Source organism: Pelophylax lessonae (assembly GCF_965119305.1).
Source record: "Pelophylax lessonae genome assembly, chromosome: 12".
In the NCBI taxonomy this organism is placed as follows: domain Eukaryota; kingdom Metazoa; phylum Chordata; class Amphibia; order Anura; family Ranidae; genus Pelophylax; species Pelophylax lessonae.
Window position 1 is genome coordinate 56,736,596 of NC_138779.1, and position 16,639 is coordinate 56,753,234.

At 45.6% G+C, this 16,639-nt stretch overlaps 1 protein-coding gene across 1 annotated transcript in view; it reads left to right on the forward strand.

Annotated features, from left to right (window-relative positions):
• The window catches only part of SORL1 (sortilin related receptor 1), a 161,899-nt gene extending 145,866 nt beyond the window's left edge, over positions 1-16,033 (forward strand). Inside the window, exons 45-48 of the mRNA XM_082273653.1 lie at positions 744-850; positions 1,096-1,288; positions 12,694-12,906; positions 15,266-16,033. Of these exons, the coding sequence (XP_082129779.1) occupies positions 744-850; positions 1,096-1,288; positions 12,694-12,906; positions 15,266-15,333 (581 nt within the window). The 3' untranslated portion in view covers positions 15,334-16,033. The remainder of the gene's footprint in view (positions 1-743; positions 851-1,095; positions 1,289-12,693; positions 12,907-15,265) is intronic.
• The last annotated feature ends 606 nt before the right edge of the window (positions 16,034-16,639 follow it).

The following is a 16,639-nucleotide window of genomic DNA, read 5'->3' on the forward strand; positions in this document are numbered from 1 at the left end:
TCTCTGCTATGCAAAGAATCAAGCATATTTCAGGTTTAGATCGTCAGGGGGGGTGAATCGAGATTGCGATTTTCATACGATTAATCGTGCAGCTCTAATGCACAACTGAGAACATAAAGCCTAGATCATATGACAGTTGTAAGTACAGGTGCCCCTAACAGTACTGAGCTTAAGGCCTTGTCAACCCTAATCACATGACCCAGTATGGAACATAGGTGGAGCCATGACACTTTTGTCACATGATACGCTATTGAGCACCAAGTGAGGCAACGATATCCAGGACGTGACACAGCATGAAGTGTATGTATACCCATGACAACCAGGTCACATGATGCACTACTTCTCACAGGTAAGGCTATGTCATTCAGGTCATGTGACACCACTGAATTCAGGTAAGTCCATAACATTCGGGTCACGTGATGCACTGCCAAGCACAAGTGATACTATAAAACTCGGGTCATAACAGTTCTAAGTGCATGTAAGCCCTGAAACTGGGGTCATGTAACTCTTAAGCCCAAGTGAAGCCTATACAATCACATAACAGTAGTGAGCTCATGGCTTTGACACCCTGGTCACAAGACCCAGTAAGGAAGTTGATCCATAAAATCTTAGTCATGTGATTCCCAACATTGGCCAAATCTTAGCACATAACTTAACTAAAGTACAGTCAAGGTTGTATAAAATAATACTAAATATTCTCTGGAGAATGAGAATCCCCTAACGGCTCTAATTTTTATGTGCAGTTCCTCTCCAGGCGCCAGAAGGTCTGAAGCTTGTCTATGAGAGAGATCACATTCTGCTGTTCTGGAAGAGCCTGGCCCTGCGAGAAAAATTCTTTAATGAGTCCAGAGTGAGTATAGATTTTTATTTGTCATCCTACCCAGTTCATCAGATTAGCAGATCTAGCCATTAAGAGTCTCTGTATTGTGCACATGGCCCATAATTCTTTGCAGCGAGTGAAGAAGCAGGAGAGGAAAGTATGAACTTCTGCAAGGATCAACAATCAAGTCCATTGCTTTGCATGGTCAAACATTTCACGTCTGCAAAAGTCTTAGGATTTAGTATTTTATTTAATAATTCCTTCTGCCTTCCCAGGGCTATGACATTCACGTGTATGACAGCTCTAATAATGTATCCACCTACCTCGGAAACACCAGCGACAACTACTTTCGAATCTCCAACCTGAAGTCGGGCCACAACTACACCTTTACTGTGCAGGCGCGTTGTCTATATGGCGGTCAGCTCTGCGGAGAGCCAGCAGTGCTCCTCTATGATCAGCTTGGGACTGGTAAGTCTTTAGCTCTTTAAGAGCACCTGTCTTTTTGGGATAAGATATATTGACCGTACATACACAAGCTTGTCTGCAAGCACAAAGCTTCTTTTATATATGATCACTTAGAAAAGCAATGTTTCTAAACCACGCAGGAACCCTTCACATACCCGATGAAGGGTCCCTGCATGGTCTCAAAACATTGCATATGAGATCATATATTAAAAATACTTTGTTCTGAAAGACAAACTTGTGAGTGTGCTGATGACCTATCAGTGTTCAATGCTATGACAGTGAGGAGTTGTTGCAACACCATGTTAATCATAGTTTCCATTCCAGTATGACTTGCCAGAGCAATATACTTTGTGTCTTGTTATATAAAAGAGTACCCTGCAAAGTAGGGAATTGAAGGGCTATTCCTTTTAAGAAGGTTTTTAGTGTAATTGTTAAGCCTCATGTCTTGTACCTTTTTATATTACAAGCTAGTTGTGACAACCAACGGAGGAAAAGAAATGGCAATACTGACCTGGAGGAAAAGAAATGGCAATACAGAGATACATGATCCTAAATAGCCTTTAAAAAATAAAGACCAAGGAGTCTAAACACTACAATGGAAATGAATGGGCACAATCAGAACAGCTAAAAAGGACCACAAGAGACACATAGAGAAGAGAGGAGCAAAAAAAAAATCCCCCCGAAAATGTTTTAAATATATTAATAGTAAGAAAGCGAGGTCAGTGCATACTGGCCCAATAAAGGATGATTGGGGGGGGGGGGGCGTTTGTAAAAATGAAGGAGAAGAATGCATTTAGTACAGTGGCCTTCTCCTTGTCATTTGTAACTAAGGAAAAGGAGAGGTATAATAAACACGACTGTAGAATTGAAAAACAACATAAACAATTCACCAGGGTCAGATTGCCTTTACCGAGAGTCCTCAAAGAATGTAGCCAGGTTCTAGTCAGACCCTTATTCCTAATTTTTAAGGACCACTTCAGGAATAGTACCAGTTGACTGGCAAAAAGTCAAGGTGGTACCGATACTTAAAAAAGGGTCAAGATATATACTTAGGAAGTACCGAAAAATCAGTCTAACATCCATAGTATGTACGCTATCAGTGGGGATGGTAAGGAACTAAATCCAAGAATTTGCTTATGAAAATCGCAGTAATCAGCATGGATTTATGAAAGATCGTTCTTGCCAGAACAAACTGTAAACATTCTATGAGGATGTGAGCTGTCATCTAGATAGAGGAAGGCCTGTGGACATGGTGTATCTGGACTTTGCCAAAAACATTCAATACAGTTCCCTATAAATGCTTAAAGTGCTTAACGCTAAATCTACTCTAAGCCAAATTCTAAAACTAACCTATCTAACCCTGTAAAGGAAAAAAAAAATCGTCATATCTTTTCTGAAGCTGATCCAGTCCGGTCTCCAGCAGTTGATGCTAAGTGCAGGAGAGAACCGACAAGGGCTGGGAAGTGACATCACCCATAGACTTACTATGGGGCTTCTGCTGTTGGCTGCCTGTCCTGCACACTCCCACACACTGAAAGAGGTTGTAAACTCATTTAACATTTTTTTTTTTACAACCTGAAAGAGAAACACATAATGAGCTAGTATGCATCGAGGGATGCGTGGAGGGATGTTAATCTTTATAACGTTTATTTTCCCTAACCACAAGTGAGGCAGGGAAGACCAACGTCCAAGATCTGACTTTATACAGTTCAGCAGTGGTAAATAGTTATGTCTGAATAACATATTAGGTTGTGGAGTTAAGTAATTGCCCAAGTATTTTAAACAGTTCTTTTGCCAATGGAAAGGAAGGTTTTAGGTTGACAGCGGACGGAGGGACGTTAATGTTTAGAATCTCGGATTTAGTCAGATTGATTTTGAAATTAGATATGGATTGGTAGATTTGAAAGGATGACATTTAGTAGGGATATATGTGGTTGCTGGATGTAGAAGTGTCAAGGTTCCTACCCTAATTCCATTAATATTTACGTTGTTCCTATGGTGCTAGTGAAATGGCAAATAGCATAGGGAAAAGTGGGCAACCCTGTCTAGTGCCGTTATGAAGAGTGAAAGGGTCGCTTAGGAGACCGTTGCCCTGAATTTGGGCCATAGGGTTAGTGTAAAGAGATGCAATGTGGGATAGCATTTTAGGTCAGAGACCGAAAAAACATAATGTCGTCAGGAGGTAGTCCCAGTCCACCCTATCAAATGCTTTTTCAGCATCCGTCGATAATAGAAGGGTGGGTTGGGAGCATACCCGGACAGGGAACGTAGGGAGTAGTCACGTGCTTCACGATTGTGTATAAATCCCGTTTGGTCAGCCAAGTTCCATTTGGGGATAAGAGGCATCAGTCTGGTGGCCATCACTTTTGCGATTAGCTTAATGTCCACATTAAGCAAGGTGATAGGCCGGTAGATTCCGCAGCTGGCAGGATCTTTGTCAGGCTTGGGTATGACTGAAATGTGGGCGGTAAGTGATTCTGGGTGCAATTTTTGATAACCGAATTAGCGTTAAGTGGGAAAGTAGAATTTCTCCAAAAGTTTTATAATCACTGTGTAGCCATCTGGGCCAGGGGCCTTACCGGTAGGGATTGTTTTCAGAGCACTGTGAAATTCTTCAATCGTGAATTCCTTTTCTAGGGTCCTAAAGAGTCGTCTAGGGAGCTTTGGGAGTTCGGCTAGTTTAAGATATTAAAGTTTACTTTGGAGGCGAGGGATAATGTAGCGAGATCGCCTTGAACGTTCTAAAGTTGTGCATAAAAATCTCTAAAGACCTTAGCGATTTGAGGGGTAGAGTAAGACTGGTCGCCCAAGGATTTTTTTTTCTTTTCTATAAACAAAGCTGACTTCTTAGCTTGGAGGGAACGGGCTAGTTGTCTACCAGGTTTATCACCCCACTCATAGAATTTCTGGGACACTAGGTGGAAGCGTTTTAAGTTCTTCCCTCTTCTGCGCAAGGCCCTCCAAATGGGATCTGTGTAAGGAAAGTTTATGCGCCCTCTCAAGAGCAGCAACCTGCTGTATGACTTTTTGAGGTTGTTGGCCATATTCTCTTTCTCCGCGCACCAAGTTCAATCAGTTTACCACGCATTGTGGCTTTATGGGCTTCCCACAACAAGGAGGGGGACATGTCTGAAGTGGATTTGTTGGTAAAATATTGCCTCAAAGCGGAGGACAAAAAAAGTCACATCCTCTGCATTCGAGAGAAGAGAGTCATTAAGTTTCCAGTTAGGACAAGGCCAAGCTGATAGAAACAGGTGCGTGGACTGAGATGGATGTGGACCCAATGGAGGCTGAGCGCAGGGGAGGCAGGCGATAGTGATCAATAAAAATGTTATTGATTCTTGAGTAGGAATTGTGAGTTTTAGAAAAGTACGATAGTCCTTAATTTTGGGATGGAGTGTTCTCCATACATCAAGCAGTTGCATGTCCTGAAGTCAGAATAGGCATTTAAAGGGGATAGATGAATGACCTTGGGAGGTATCCAAAAGGAGGTCCAAGGGCATATTGATGTCGCCTGCTAGTATTAGATTACCTTTGGCAAAATCTGCTAGTTTTGACAATATCTGGGACATAGGAGTGTTGATTTTTGTTAGGGCAGTAGATGTTAACAAATGTGCATTAGGTGTTGCCTATGAAGCCTCTGAGAAAAAGAAATCGACCAAAATCATCTGATAACATCTCTTCTAGACGGAAGGGTACACACTTTCTGAATCCAATGGCCACTCCTTTAGCTTTATTGGTGTCTGAAAGACTGTAATACCATACGGGAAGTGCGGGGAAAAAAGTTTAACGGTAGTACAGTGTGTTAGGTGGGTCTCCTGCAGGAGGGCAATGGAGCAGTCAGATCTTTTAAGTTCTCTCAGAACCTGGTGATGTTTTAGTGGCGAAGTTTAAGCCTCTAACATTATAGGAAAAAATATTCAGAGTCACCATTGGAGCAGCAGGGTATGAGTCCTTCGCAAAGGACACCAGCATCATCGACTTTGAGTTAGGGGTAGGAAAAGAGGGAGGGGGAATAAGAAGGAAAAGACAGAGAAGGAAAAAAAGAATATGCATACAGAGCCAACAAATATTGTGGCGGAATCGAATGGGAGACATGGTAAAGACATGCAAATAATGCATGTGTGCGCTATTCTTTTTTAATATGCAAATAATTGCAGTGTTCCCTGTGGGGAGGACGGAACCAGGCTGCCTGCCAGGCCATCATAGAGAGTCTACATGAACGAAAGTAAGGGCTACCCGAGTCTGTCGACCCCAAAAGGAGGAGGGCACATAGCCAAGTCATAAGACACTTGAGGTCAAGGGGCATGAGGCCCTGTCCGGTGCACAACTATGAAACAAAATAAATATACGAGCAAAGCAGAAATGTTAGCAGACATTAGAAACCTTGGTAGGCTGAGTTGTAGGAAAAGGTTAGGAGTTTCTCGCACATTCTTCTGGGCAGATCCCGATATGGATGTGCGTTTCTTCTTAGATGGAGTCTCACGCCAGTGGGTGTCCGGTTGGATCGAGAAGACAGGGAGGCAGTCGTTCCAACCCAGGAGCTCTATAGAAGACATGTTCAGGTCATGGCAGAAGGCAGGGAGATCTTCCGGGAATCTCAGGGTTGAGTAGCTGCCATTCTTCGTGGCGATGAGGCATGATGAAAAACCCCACTTGTAGGTGGCGCCATCAGAACAAATCTGATCAAGCAGGGGCTTAAGAGTTTTACGGCGTTCTAAAGTCTCCTTGGAGAGGTCTGGGTAGATGTTCAGGGCAGTGCCATCTAAATCAATGGCACGAGTGCCCAGCAGCTTTGAAATGATGGCGTTCTTGTCCTCAAAGTAATGATGTCGGCAGATCACATCTCTGGGTAGATCAAAGGAGAGGTTGCGTGGTCGTAGGGCACAGTGCACTCGCAAATCTTCCGTGGCAGGCTTCCCCATGATGGTGTTGAGGATACCGCGAATCGTGTCTTCCAGGTCGTCGTCTTTGGTGGCCTCGGGAAGCCCCCAGATTCAGAGGTTGTTGCAGTAGTTCCTGTTTTCCAAGTCTACAAGTTTGTATAGGGCGGTCCAGTGGGCGACTGCCAGTTTCGTGACTGTGCTCTGGAGCTCTTTAATGGCCCCCTCCTGTGAGTCCAGGCGTCTGAGTCCTCAACTCCAAGTAAGTGGGACATATCAGATCTTACTGCCGTGAGTTCCTTTTTAATAGATTTTTAGAGGCTCTGAAACATGCCAGCAAGCTCCTTTTTTGAGACCCCTCATCAGGGAGGACATGACAGAGCAAGGATCCTAAAGAGTCGAAGGAAGAGGCTGGGGAGCGCTCACGTGGTGATGAAGCGTGAGTGGAAGGGGGGGTCAAATCAAAACTGCATCCACCAAAAACACACGAAAATCGCACGGTGGGACTTTATATGAGACACCAAGCTGTAAGCAAGGCGTCTCCATCCCTGGTTGCTTAAACATATTGGACTAGGTGGGACTTTAAATGAGACCCAAGCTGGTGTTGCCCGGCGTCTCCATCCCTATAACAAGAAACAAAATAAGGTTGAAGGATTGTAAGAGGTGCATGAAAGTCAGCCAGCCCCCAGTCTGATGTACTCACCCTCCAGTCTGTCACCAACCAAATAAACCTGTCTCTTGGTACAAAGAACAGGGGTTTAGTTGACACACATTTGCAAACGCATGTGAAAGCTGCAAAGCCACTGCACGGCACCCTGTTAAATCTGCAGTCCTAACACTCTTAATTTAGTGTCCTCACACTGGAGGCACATGGCCGCTAATGGATGGATGGGGGAACAGGTGAGAGGGAGACAGCCCAACCTCCCCCAACCCACCCTCATCCACGACTGGCTGTTGTCTCAAAGACTCAAATAATTAGGTTATAACCATGGTGCAAACTGGAAGAGACCAGCTGAAAAGCATTACACCTCCATCCCCTTGGTGGATGCAGTATATAGATAGGAAGGGATTTTATGTATAGGGCATGGCCTGTAAAGCACACTGCCTTTGAAATCCCTAATTTCCTATTTGGGACTTTATGTGAGACAAGCAGGTCATGCTATTGGTCTCCATCCCTGTATACGGAAAACACTAAGGTCAAATCTCCTAATTTACAATTTGACATTTGAGGCCAGGGGGTGCCCTAAGAAGTTTCATAAGATTTGGGATTCATGGGCGAACTCAGACAGTACTATACCACCGGATACTTAGGGTATTGCTTTAAGCTATGGCCTACTTGCGGATTTTCTTTATTACTATTCATGTATACATTGTTTCTCTAGCGCTCATCGACAGACGTAGTCCTCGGTGATAAACCACCTTCGGGTTATGTTACCTCCGCAGGAGCAGGACTAGACAGGAAATTAAAAAGCTCTGGCCACACCCTAGGGGCAGTCCCAGAGGGTATATCCTCTCTCTCTCTGCCTCAGCAAATCAGTTATTTTCTGTCTAGTTAGGAGTAAGGACCTAGACACCTTGCTGGGATCTTAGGTCCTGGCAAGAATTTTTTCTTAAAGGATTTTTTTTAGACAGCTTTTTTCTCCAGTGTTCCTGTGAGATCTTCAAGCAAGAAAGCTGAACTGGGCGACGGGCTGGATGTTGAGATCCGGTGGTCACCCCAGTTCAGCCTACGAGCGCGTGCAGGCCATAGCTCCGCGCTGGGTCGGCCGCGACAAAGTCCCATTTAAGGACTGTCCACGCGAGTTAAACGTCTCGCCGAAACGCCAAAGACCATGAGTCACGGCGTCCGTATCGGTCGACAGCCCTCCCGCCCCGGTGGAGAGGGGTACTGTCAGGAGTTGGTGCCCGCCTGGTTCCGGTATGGTGAGTAGTATGTTCCCCCTTTTTCCCTGACGGGTTTTGTGGTGAACGCGGGCCCCTCTCTGTATGGTAAGAAAGAGTCCTTTCTATCCTATAACATGTCACAAATCCTCCTACTTTGAGTGTGATTTATGTGTGCAAAGCCAGGAGGCTTGGCTTGGGAGCTAACAATCTATTGTATACATGTTTTAAAGATGTAATCTGTGGCATTCTGGGAATCTTATGGGTTAAGTATAAGCTACCTACCAGTCAGAAGCCACGGACATGTAGACTGCCTTCCAAATCAGATCTCCAGCTATTAGCAGGCCTCCCGAATGGCCACGCGGTCCGCCAGGGCCGGTACCGCCAACCACGCCATATCCCCATGCAGAGAGAGTGTTGTGTGCCCTGCAGCACACCGCTATTCAGTTTAGGCCGCCGCCATTTTTTTTTGCTGGATCGCACGAGCCGCCATTTTGGCGTGGCCTCGTGTCTCCAGCATGGGGGCGGCCATGTTTGAGGTGATCCTACACCTCGTGGAGCTTGGGGGAGGCGCCGGAAGGCGTGCAGAGGGGCGGAGCCGCCTCCTTTCTTCCTGGGCAGCCAGCCAAAAGACTTCCTGTTTGTCAAGACAGCGCTGTAAGCTGTTGCAGTTTAACTCTGAGCATCAAGTGGTGAGCCTGGGGGTCTATCTCTCTCTCTCTCGATCGATAGGGATCCCTAAGCAGGTAACACGAAGGGGCTTTTTTTGTGGCGCTGGGGGTCAGAAAAGAAAAAAAAAAAAAAAAAAAAGGTTTTTTTCTTTACTTTTGAATTATATTATCCAGGAAGTAACTGGAGTTATTATGGACCCTGCCACACATATTCCCCCACCTGTTTCCCTCGAGGGGGCCTCGGGACCCGCCGGTGCACAGAGTATAGAGTCATTTACAGCAATTTTGGAGTCTATGGTGGCTCGGGTGGAGGCGGCCTGTCAGGGACGGGGGTCAAGGAAGCGACCCCCGCCTACCCCTATACCATCTGACACCTCTGACTCAGATTCAGAGATGGTCACGGCAGTTGCAGGTTCCTCTGCAAGGGCTGTTATCCCAGGTAAAGCCCCCTCAGACAGTGAGGAGGACGCTTCTTCTCTTGCTATAATTCAGGAAGAAGCATTGGTGGACGCACTAGTTGTGGCAGTGCAAGAAACCTTAAAACTTGAGGCTTTACCGGCAGAGGCAACTGAAACAGAGAGGCCTTTTGGGACTAATAAGCCCATCAAGACGGCGAAGGCTTTTCCTGTACCTAAATGTTTTGGTAATCAGATTAAAGGAGAATGGGAGCATTCTAAACGTACCTTTACTATTTCCAAGCGTATTGCTAGACGCTATCCGTTTGAGGAATCCATCATTAAGAAATGGACGGTACCACCAGTCGTGGATCCGCCTATTTCCAGGCTGAATAAAGCCACGGTTATTCCAGTGGAGGACACTTCGTCCTTTAAGGATCCGGTGGATCGAAAGATAGAAGCAGAGTCCCGCACTATCTTTTCTCTGATAGGGTCAGCATTTAGACCAGTAATCGTTATTGGTCTAGTTTCCCAGACACTTACGGAATGGGCGAAAATGGTACGCCAAGATCTTAGGGGAAAAGATATTCCCCAGGAGACATCTGATTTGATGGAACAGATCATACAAGGGCTACGGTTTATCTGTGACGCAGCCTTGGACACTACTCCCCTATTAGGGCATGCATCTAAGTTAGCAGTGATCCTCAGACGTGTGCTGTGGTTAAAATGCTGGTCAGCTGACCTAGGTTCCAAAAAGACCTTGACCAATCTCCCCTTTCAGGGGAATCGTCTATTTGGAGCCAACCTAGATGAAATCATTAAGGATGCCACTGGGGGCAAGAGCACTTTTTTGCCACAGGCTGCAAAAGCTAAGGGACCTCGCAACAAGCGAGGACCTTTCTTTACCGCCCATAAAGGGCGCCCGGCTGGTACTAGCGGGAAAGGCAAGACTCCTCCAGGAGGGTTCAAGAAGGGGACCAACCCAGCCAAACCCGAAGCAAAGGAGTACACAGCCTGAAGGTGCGCCCCCACCCGGTTTCAGGGTGGGGGGACGTTTTCACCGGTATTCAGGACATTAGATCGAGCATCAACCACTACTACCGGTGCGATTCTTCCCTTCCAACATTTAAGTACTACAGGAAGCGGTAGTTACCGTTCCATGAATAGATCTTTTCCTTTACCTTTTCCTAAGATTAGTCCCGATACCTCACAGGAATCGGATCTGGTTGACCAGATAGGCCAAGTAGCCTCTAGTCGGGTGACTTCGGTCCCTGAGGTTCAACCAGAAAAGATCACCTTTCCTGATAACTATCAGGTATCTGATAAATGTGTGGGAACAGAAAACGACCAGACTTTCTCGGATGGTCGGGGCCAGATACCTCTAGGGACGCCTGGTTCAGATTCTATCAGCGCCAGTGGTCCTAAAAATTCTAGACTGGCCTCCTCAAGCCGGCCTGGCCGACTTGGACATGTTAGTCGTAGACGTTCCCTGGGAACTTCGTCTCAGGGAGTGTCTGTGGTCTCAAGGACCAATTTACCATCATGCTTTACAGTCGCTGGGTTTAATGGCCTGGCCATTGAGACCCAAGTACTGAAGGACAGAGGTTTGTCTACTTCAGTCATTCCTACCCTTATTAAAGCAAGGAAAGCGACTTCCAGCAAAGTCTATTATCACACATGGAAGACTTATATTGCGTGGTGCGAATCTTTAGGATTTCCTCCACGTACCTATTCGGTGACTCGAATATTGGCCTTTTTGCAACAAGGGGTTGAGCAGAAGCTAGCCTTGAGCACCATCAAGGGTCAAGTTTCAGCATTAGCAATCTTCTTTCAGAAGCCTTTAGCTACCAAATCCTTGGTGCGGAATTTCATCCAGGGGGTGCGGCACCTGGCTCCTCCAGTCCGCGCGCCCTTACCGCCCTGGGATCTTAATTTGGTTTTGTCGGTTCTACAGAAACCTCCCTTTGAAAACATCAGGGAGATTCCCTTGCTTACTTTATCCCAGAAGGTGGCCTTCTTGGTGGCTATTACTTCTGCTCGCAGGGTGTCAGAACTGGCTGCATTATCATGCCAGTCCCCTTACCTAGTAATTCATAGGGATAAGGTAGTACTTCATCCTAAGCCATCTTTTCTTCCTAAGGTGGTTTCAGATTTTCATCTGAATGAAGATATTGTACTACCTTCCTTGTGTCCTCAGCCCAAGCATCATCGGGAACATGCGTTGCATTCCTTAGATGTGGTTCGGGCAATCAGGGTATACCTGAAAGCTACGGAATCTTTCCGTAAGACGGATTCACTTTTTGTGATCACGGATGGCCCCAGAAAGGGTTTGCCTGCATCTGCCGCGACCATTGCCAAATGGATTAGACAAACGGTGGTACAGGCTTATTCTATTAAGGGTCAGAGTCCTCCGTTCCCTGTTAGGGCGCACTCCACTCGAGCGCTCAGTACTTCCTGGGCCTTTCGCCATCAGGCGTCAGTGGTCCAGGTATGTAAGGCGGCCACCTGGTCGTCGGTACATACCTTTACAAAATTCTATAAAATTGATGTGACGGCATCGGCGGATGCCTCATTTGGCCGCAAGGTTTTGCAGGCCGCAATTTGAGGAGACCGGTGGTCTACCTCGAGGGTTTTTTTCTGTTTGAAAAAAAAAAAATTTGTTTTCTCTTTTTTTGGTTGAGTCTCATCATTAAGGATGAGCATTGTAAACTTCTAGTTGGCACCGGTTGGGCCTTCTAGATTGAGATTTGATTTCCATTTTCCCACCCCTCAGTTGTGATACTGCTCTGGGACGTCCCGAAGGTGGTGTATCACCGAGGACTACGTCTGTCGATGAGCGCTAGAGAAAAATGGATTTTTGTAAAATCTTACCGTAAAATCCTTTTCTCTTAGCTCATCGACAGACGTAGTCCCCGCCCCTCTGTTTTGGAGTTGGGTTGGGTTAAATTCTCTAAGCACTGCTTTTTCACATAACTGATTTGCTGAGGCAGAGAGAGAGAGGATATACCCTCTGGGACTGCCCCTAGGGTGTGGCCAGAGCTTTTTAATTTCCTGTCTAGTCCTGCTCCTGCGGAGGTAACATAACCCGAAGGTGGTGTATCACCGAGGACTACGTCTGTCCATGAGCTAAGAGAAAAGGATTTTACGGTAAGATTTTACAAAAATCCATTTTTATCAGATTGCATCTCAAGGACCATCATATATAATGTGTGTGTGTGTGTATATATGTATATATATATATGTATGTATTTTCTCTTTTCCCGGATTGTTAATAACCTGCACCTAATGTCTTCAGCTTTGTTTATTATAAAGATGTTCCTTTAATGTCTGATGACCGTGTAACAAATGTACGTTCTGCTTATATTTCACTTTTATATAAGAGTCGGGTTTGTTCTATTTATGTACAATAAAGTTACCCTTTAAAAAAAAATATATATATATATATATATATATATATATATATATATATATATATATATATATATATATATATATATTGGTCACAAACTGCTCCTGTTGGTGCTGTGAACTCTTATTACAAAAAATATAAGGACACTTGTCTTGTGTTTTCTTGTCAGGTATGGACTCCCTGCCCTCCACCGCTGTCCGGTCCACGGATGTCGCCGCTGTAGTTGTCCCAGTTCTATTCTTGCTGCTAGTGGCTACCGGCTGCGGTTTTGTCATACTGTATATGCGGCACCGGCGGCTACAGAACAGCTTTACAGCGTTTGCAAACAGTCACTACAGCTCACGTTTGGGGGCTGCCATCTTCTCCTCCGGGGATGATATAGGTAAGGGGAACTCCAATGCCACTTCAGACAGTCCAAATAAAAATGGTGATGTTATTTTTGTTTTATACCTACAGAATATACTGATAGTTTCATCAATTTATAAGACTAAGTTTTTTCTGCTCTTAGGTGAAAAAACCCAATAAAATGTAATTTGTTAGTAGCTTTGCTAGACTTGAAGTGCTTACTGCTGATAATTTAACACAAACCTTCCCCTACCCCATCCTTTCTCAGTCTCTGACTTTAACTTATTACCTTTTTCGGGGAATCCTCCCCACACTTCCCGAAATCTGGCCTAGGTAAGAATGATGTATGTAGTAGCCCTCAGCCTCCTGGGATACCCACATTACTTGTCAGGGGTGGCGTTGGGACACTTTCCTGAACATGTGCTGCAGCTTGTCATTAGGGGGCTAACTGCAGGAAGATGCAGTCAACTCCTGATTAAGTCACAGAAGAAGATGGCAGCGTGGGACTGGGTGTTAAACAGCAGAGCTTCGGATCCCCACAAAACACCACTGGATTGCTGCATGCGTGAGTATATCGTTCTCGTAATTCTATATCATGGGGCATTTCCTATTAAAAACTACTTGAGTTATGTTTCTACTTTCAGGTGAATGGACACTGGCCCAAAACCTTCCAGCTAAGGCTCAGTTTTTGCTAGTGTCCTTAGGTGATTACCTGTGATATGTCTCTGACGATTCTTTACAATGGGCATTTTGCACATGCCTACTGGGAAGGGCTCAGGCCTCATTAAGATTGGTCATCTACAGCCACAAAACCAAGATGGACGATACCTAGACCCCACATGTAAGAGCAGGGACAGTCTTCAGTGTTGATGTTTGACACTGGAATCTACAAGCAGCGATTTCTGGGGTACCCAATATCCAGTGACCTTCCTGGCACCCACCATGAGCCTTTGGCCCTACAACCATTAGTGGTGAGTGCCTCTGTATTTGGAACATGTGGCAGTCCCCGTGTGCTCTCTGGTGTTTGGGGCTATGGATACAAACGCTGGAGCGATTCACCACCATAGTGGTGGCCAAAATGTGACAACTGGGCATGGCATGCATGCGCGATTGTCATTGTGTGTGTCTGCATACGTGTCATTTCGGGTTGCCTTGGGTGGGGGAAACAAGTGTGATTGGCAACTCAGCGGTAGACCTAAGCGCTATAGTGCAGGTACCTGCACTATGTTGGAACACTTGTTCCAGGGTGACTTTCCTCATAGGTGTCTGACTTGGGAGACACCTCTCTAAGCTGAGCGACCACTTCCATTACTGGGATAACAGGCATGTTGACCCTCAGCAAGCCGCGCCGTTTTACGTTGGCAGAGAGTTTTGGGGGGGGGGAGGGTATTGGGGTCAGCCCCCTAAATCCCTGTAGCAGGTAGTGAGCCCCTGCGCAGTTCGCCCTGTATTGACTCCTTTAAGGGCCAGCTCAGCTCTGAATCCCCATTTTTGTCTTGTATTTCTACTTTTTCAGGGGCAAAGTCCTCCAGTTTCTTTTATTTCATGGAAGGAATTTTTCTGGTTTGCATGACCTCAGAGGCTCTCACTGGTTTAGAATGACTGGGAGGCAAACATGGGGTTCTCCCCCTCCTTATCCCTATGTGAGGAGGATAATGTTCCTGAGGATATTTCTACGGGATGAAGAGTTAGAATCTGTGGAGGATTAAGAATCCTGTCTGGATGAGTCCTCTCAGGAGAAGTCTCAATGTCTGGGGCTGTCTCAGAAGCAGAAGACCATGATGGGCTTTCCTTGCCCCTACCAGTGTCCTCTTCTTCCAAAATCAATTAAATTGGGTCCTGGTGGCCACCTCCAGGCTCCCTCTCCTGCAGGTCACAAACAAAAGCCAAGGTCACATTATCTATGTTGAAGTGGAAGATAAGCCTTTCATTGTAGTTTGGGGGGGTTTTCCTATGGACATTGTTCATGCAGCTGTGTTAGACATATATCATCAGTGACGGTTGTTTGGTGACCTTGGCAGGCACCTGGCGTTCTATAGACAGCTTCATCAGCCCTACAGCAGTGGAACTTTTGATAGTCTTCTATGAGCGGTGCAAACCTTTTCACATTTAAGTGGCCCCATGTAAAAAAGCCCAGTGCATTGACTCCACATATGTTATGTCGCGTGAAGATGTTTGTGTTTAAGGGTTAGTGAGGGAGGACACCTTTTTTCTCTTAAAACCAAAAATTTAGACCTTAGTCATGGCGATGGTAGGTTTGTTATTTCCCTCCTTCCTTTGCACCTTTTGTAATCTATATAAAGGTAATGATTTCATGGGCCGCTGTCCAATGCCACTGCTGCCAAGGAGGACACGGACAGTGTTATGATGACCGAAAATTCCCCTTCTCATTTCAGGTGAGGACGATGACGACGCTCCGATGATCACTGGCTTTTCAGACGATGTCCCGATGGTGATAGCATGAATTTTGGGCTCTTCTCTTAGGTTTAAACCAAATGGTGTAAATATTTCTTCTACCAGGAAATTGTGGGATTGTTTCCTTGTTTTATTATTTTTATTTTAAAAGATGCACTTTGAGTTGCAATATCTTATTTTTATATGGGCCAAAAAAATATGAACTTTGTAATTACTCAACTGTGAAATGCAAAACGAGTTTAATAACCAAATACTGACGGTTCCTGAATGGAGGTTTGACCCCTTTGGCCCTGAGATTCACCCCCTCTTTTTTTCTCTCCCCCCCTATGCAGGGACGCCTTGCCCCCACCCATTTTCTGTAAATGAAGTGATTGCAATCTGGCGTTGCGGTCGTGTTTAGGTGTCACGGTTAAAATGTGAGACCCATGTACAGATGATCCTAAGGTGCCTTACTGACTTCTCAGAGATTCTGGGTACTGGAGACCGCACAGTGAGACGCTGAGGGTTTGCAAATAGCGTTGTTTTGGAGCTTAAATCTGTGGGTTCCCCTTTGACATTCGGCTGCAGCGCTAAGGGGGTTAATGTTGGTATTTTAGGACTGAATTTTGCTGGCCATTCATCCATGTTTCTGTGATTCACAAGTCAAAACCTATTTTCTTTTTTAATTCATAAAGACCCACACTGTGTTTCACTGTTCTGTGCATGGGCTCGCTGGTACAGAGGAAATGTTGAATAGTGCATTTTCCCTATTGCATGTCTTTGGATCGATGATTAAAAAAAGGTGGCAAAATTAGTACCATTTTAAGGGCTGAACCGCAGGATTTAAAAAAATTAATATATTCATGGAGCAGAGTCTCCCTGCACTTCAAGGGTTAAATGCTTGTTTGGTCTAGAGGTAGGGAAATAAGGTATAATATCTGCCTAAGGGTCCTTTCACACAGGCGGTTCGATCAGATCCGCCTGTCAGTTTTTCAGGCACCCTCCATTCACCCCTATGGAGCGGCGGATTCAGCTGACACCCGCCGCTATCCAATCCTGTCTGCCAAATCCAGACGGGTAATGACCCTATTTTCCATTTGTCTGGAGGATTGGATCGAGTGAAAACAGACAGGTGGTCCATTTTCACCCGATTTCCCCATAGGGGAGAGCTGGACTCTGTCCATCTACATTCTGCACAGTGAACGGAGATGGGCCGACCGGTCATCCGCCTGCTCAGCGAGGATTATCGGAGCGATCCCCCGCTAAGCAAAGCGTTGTCCGCTGAACTGACCACTTGTTTGAAAGGACTCTTACTCCTTACTCCTGCAGGATTCCGCTGCCCCCCTCTTCTCTGACACTCTGGGTTGTAAACGAGC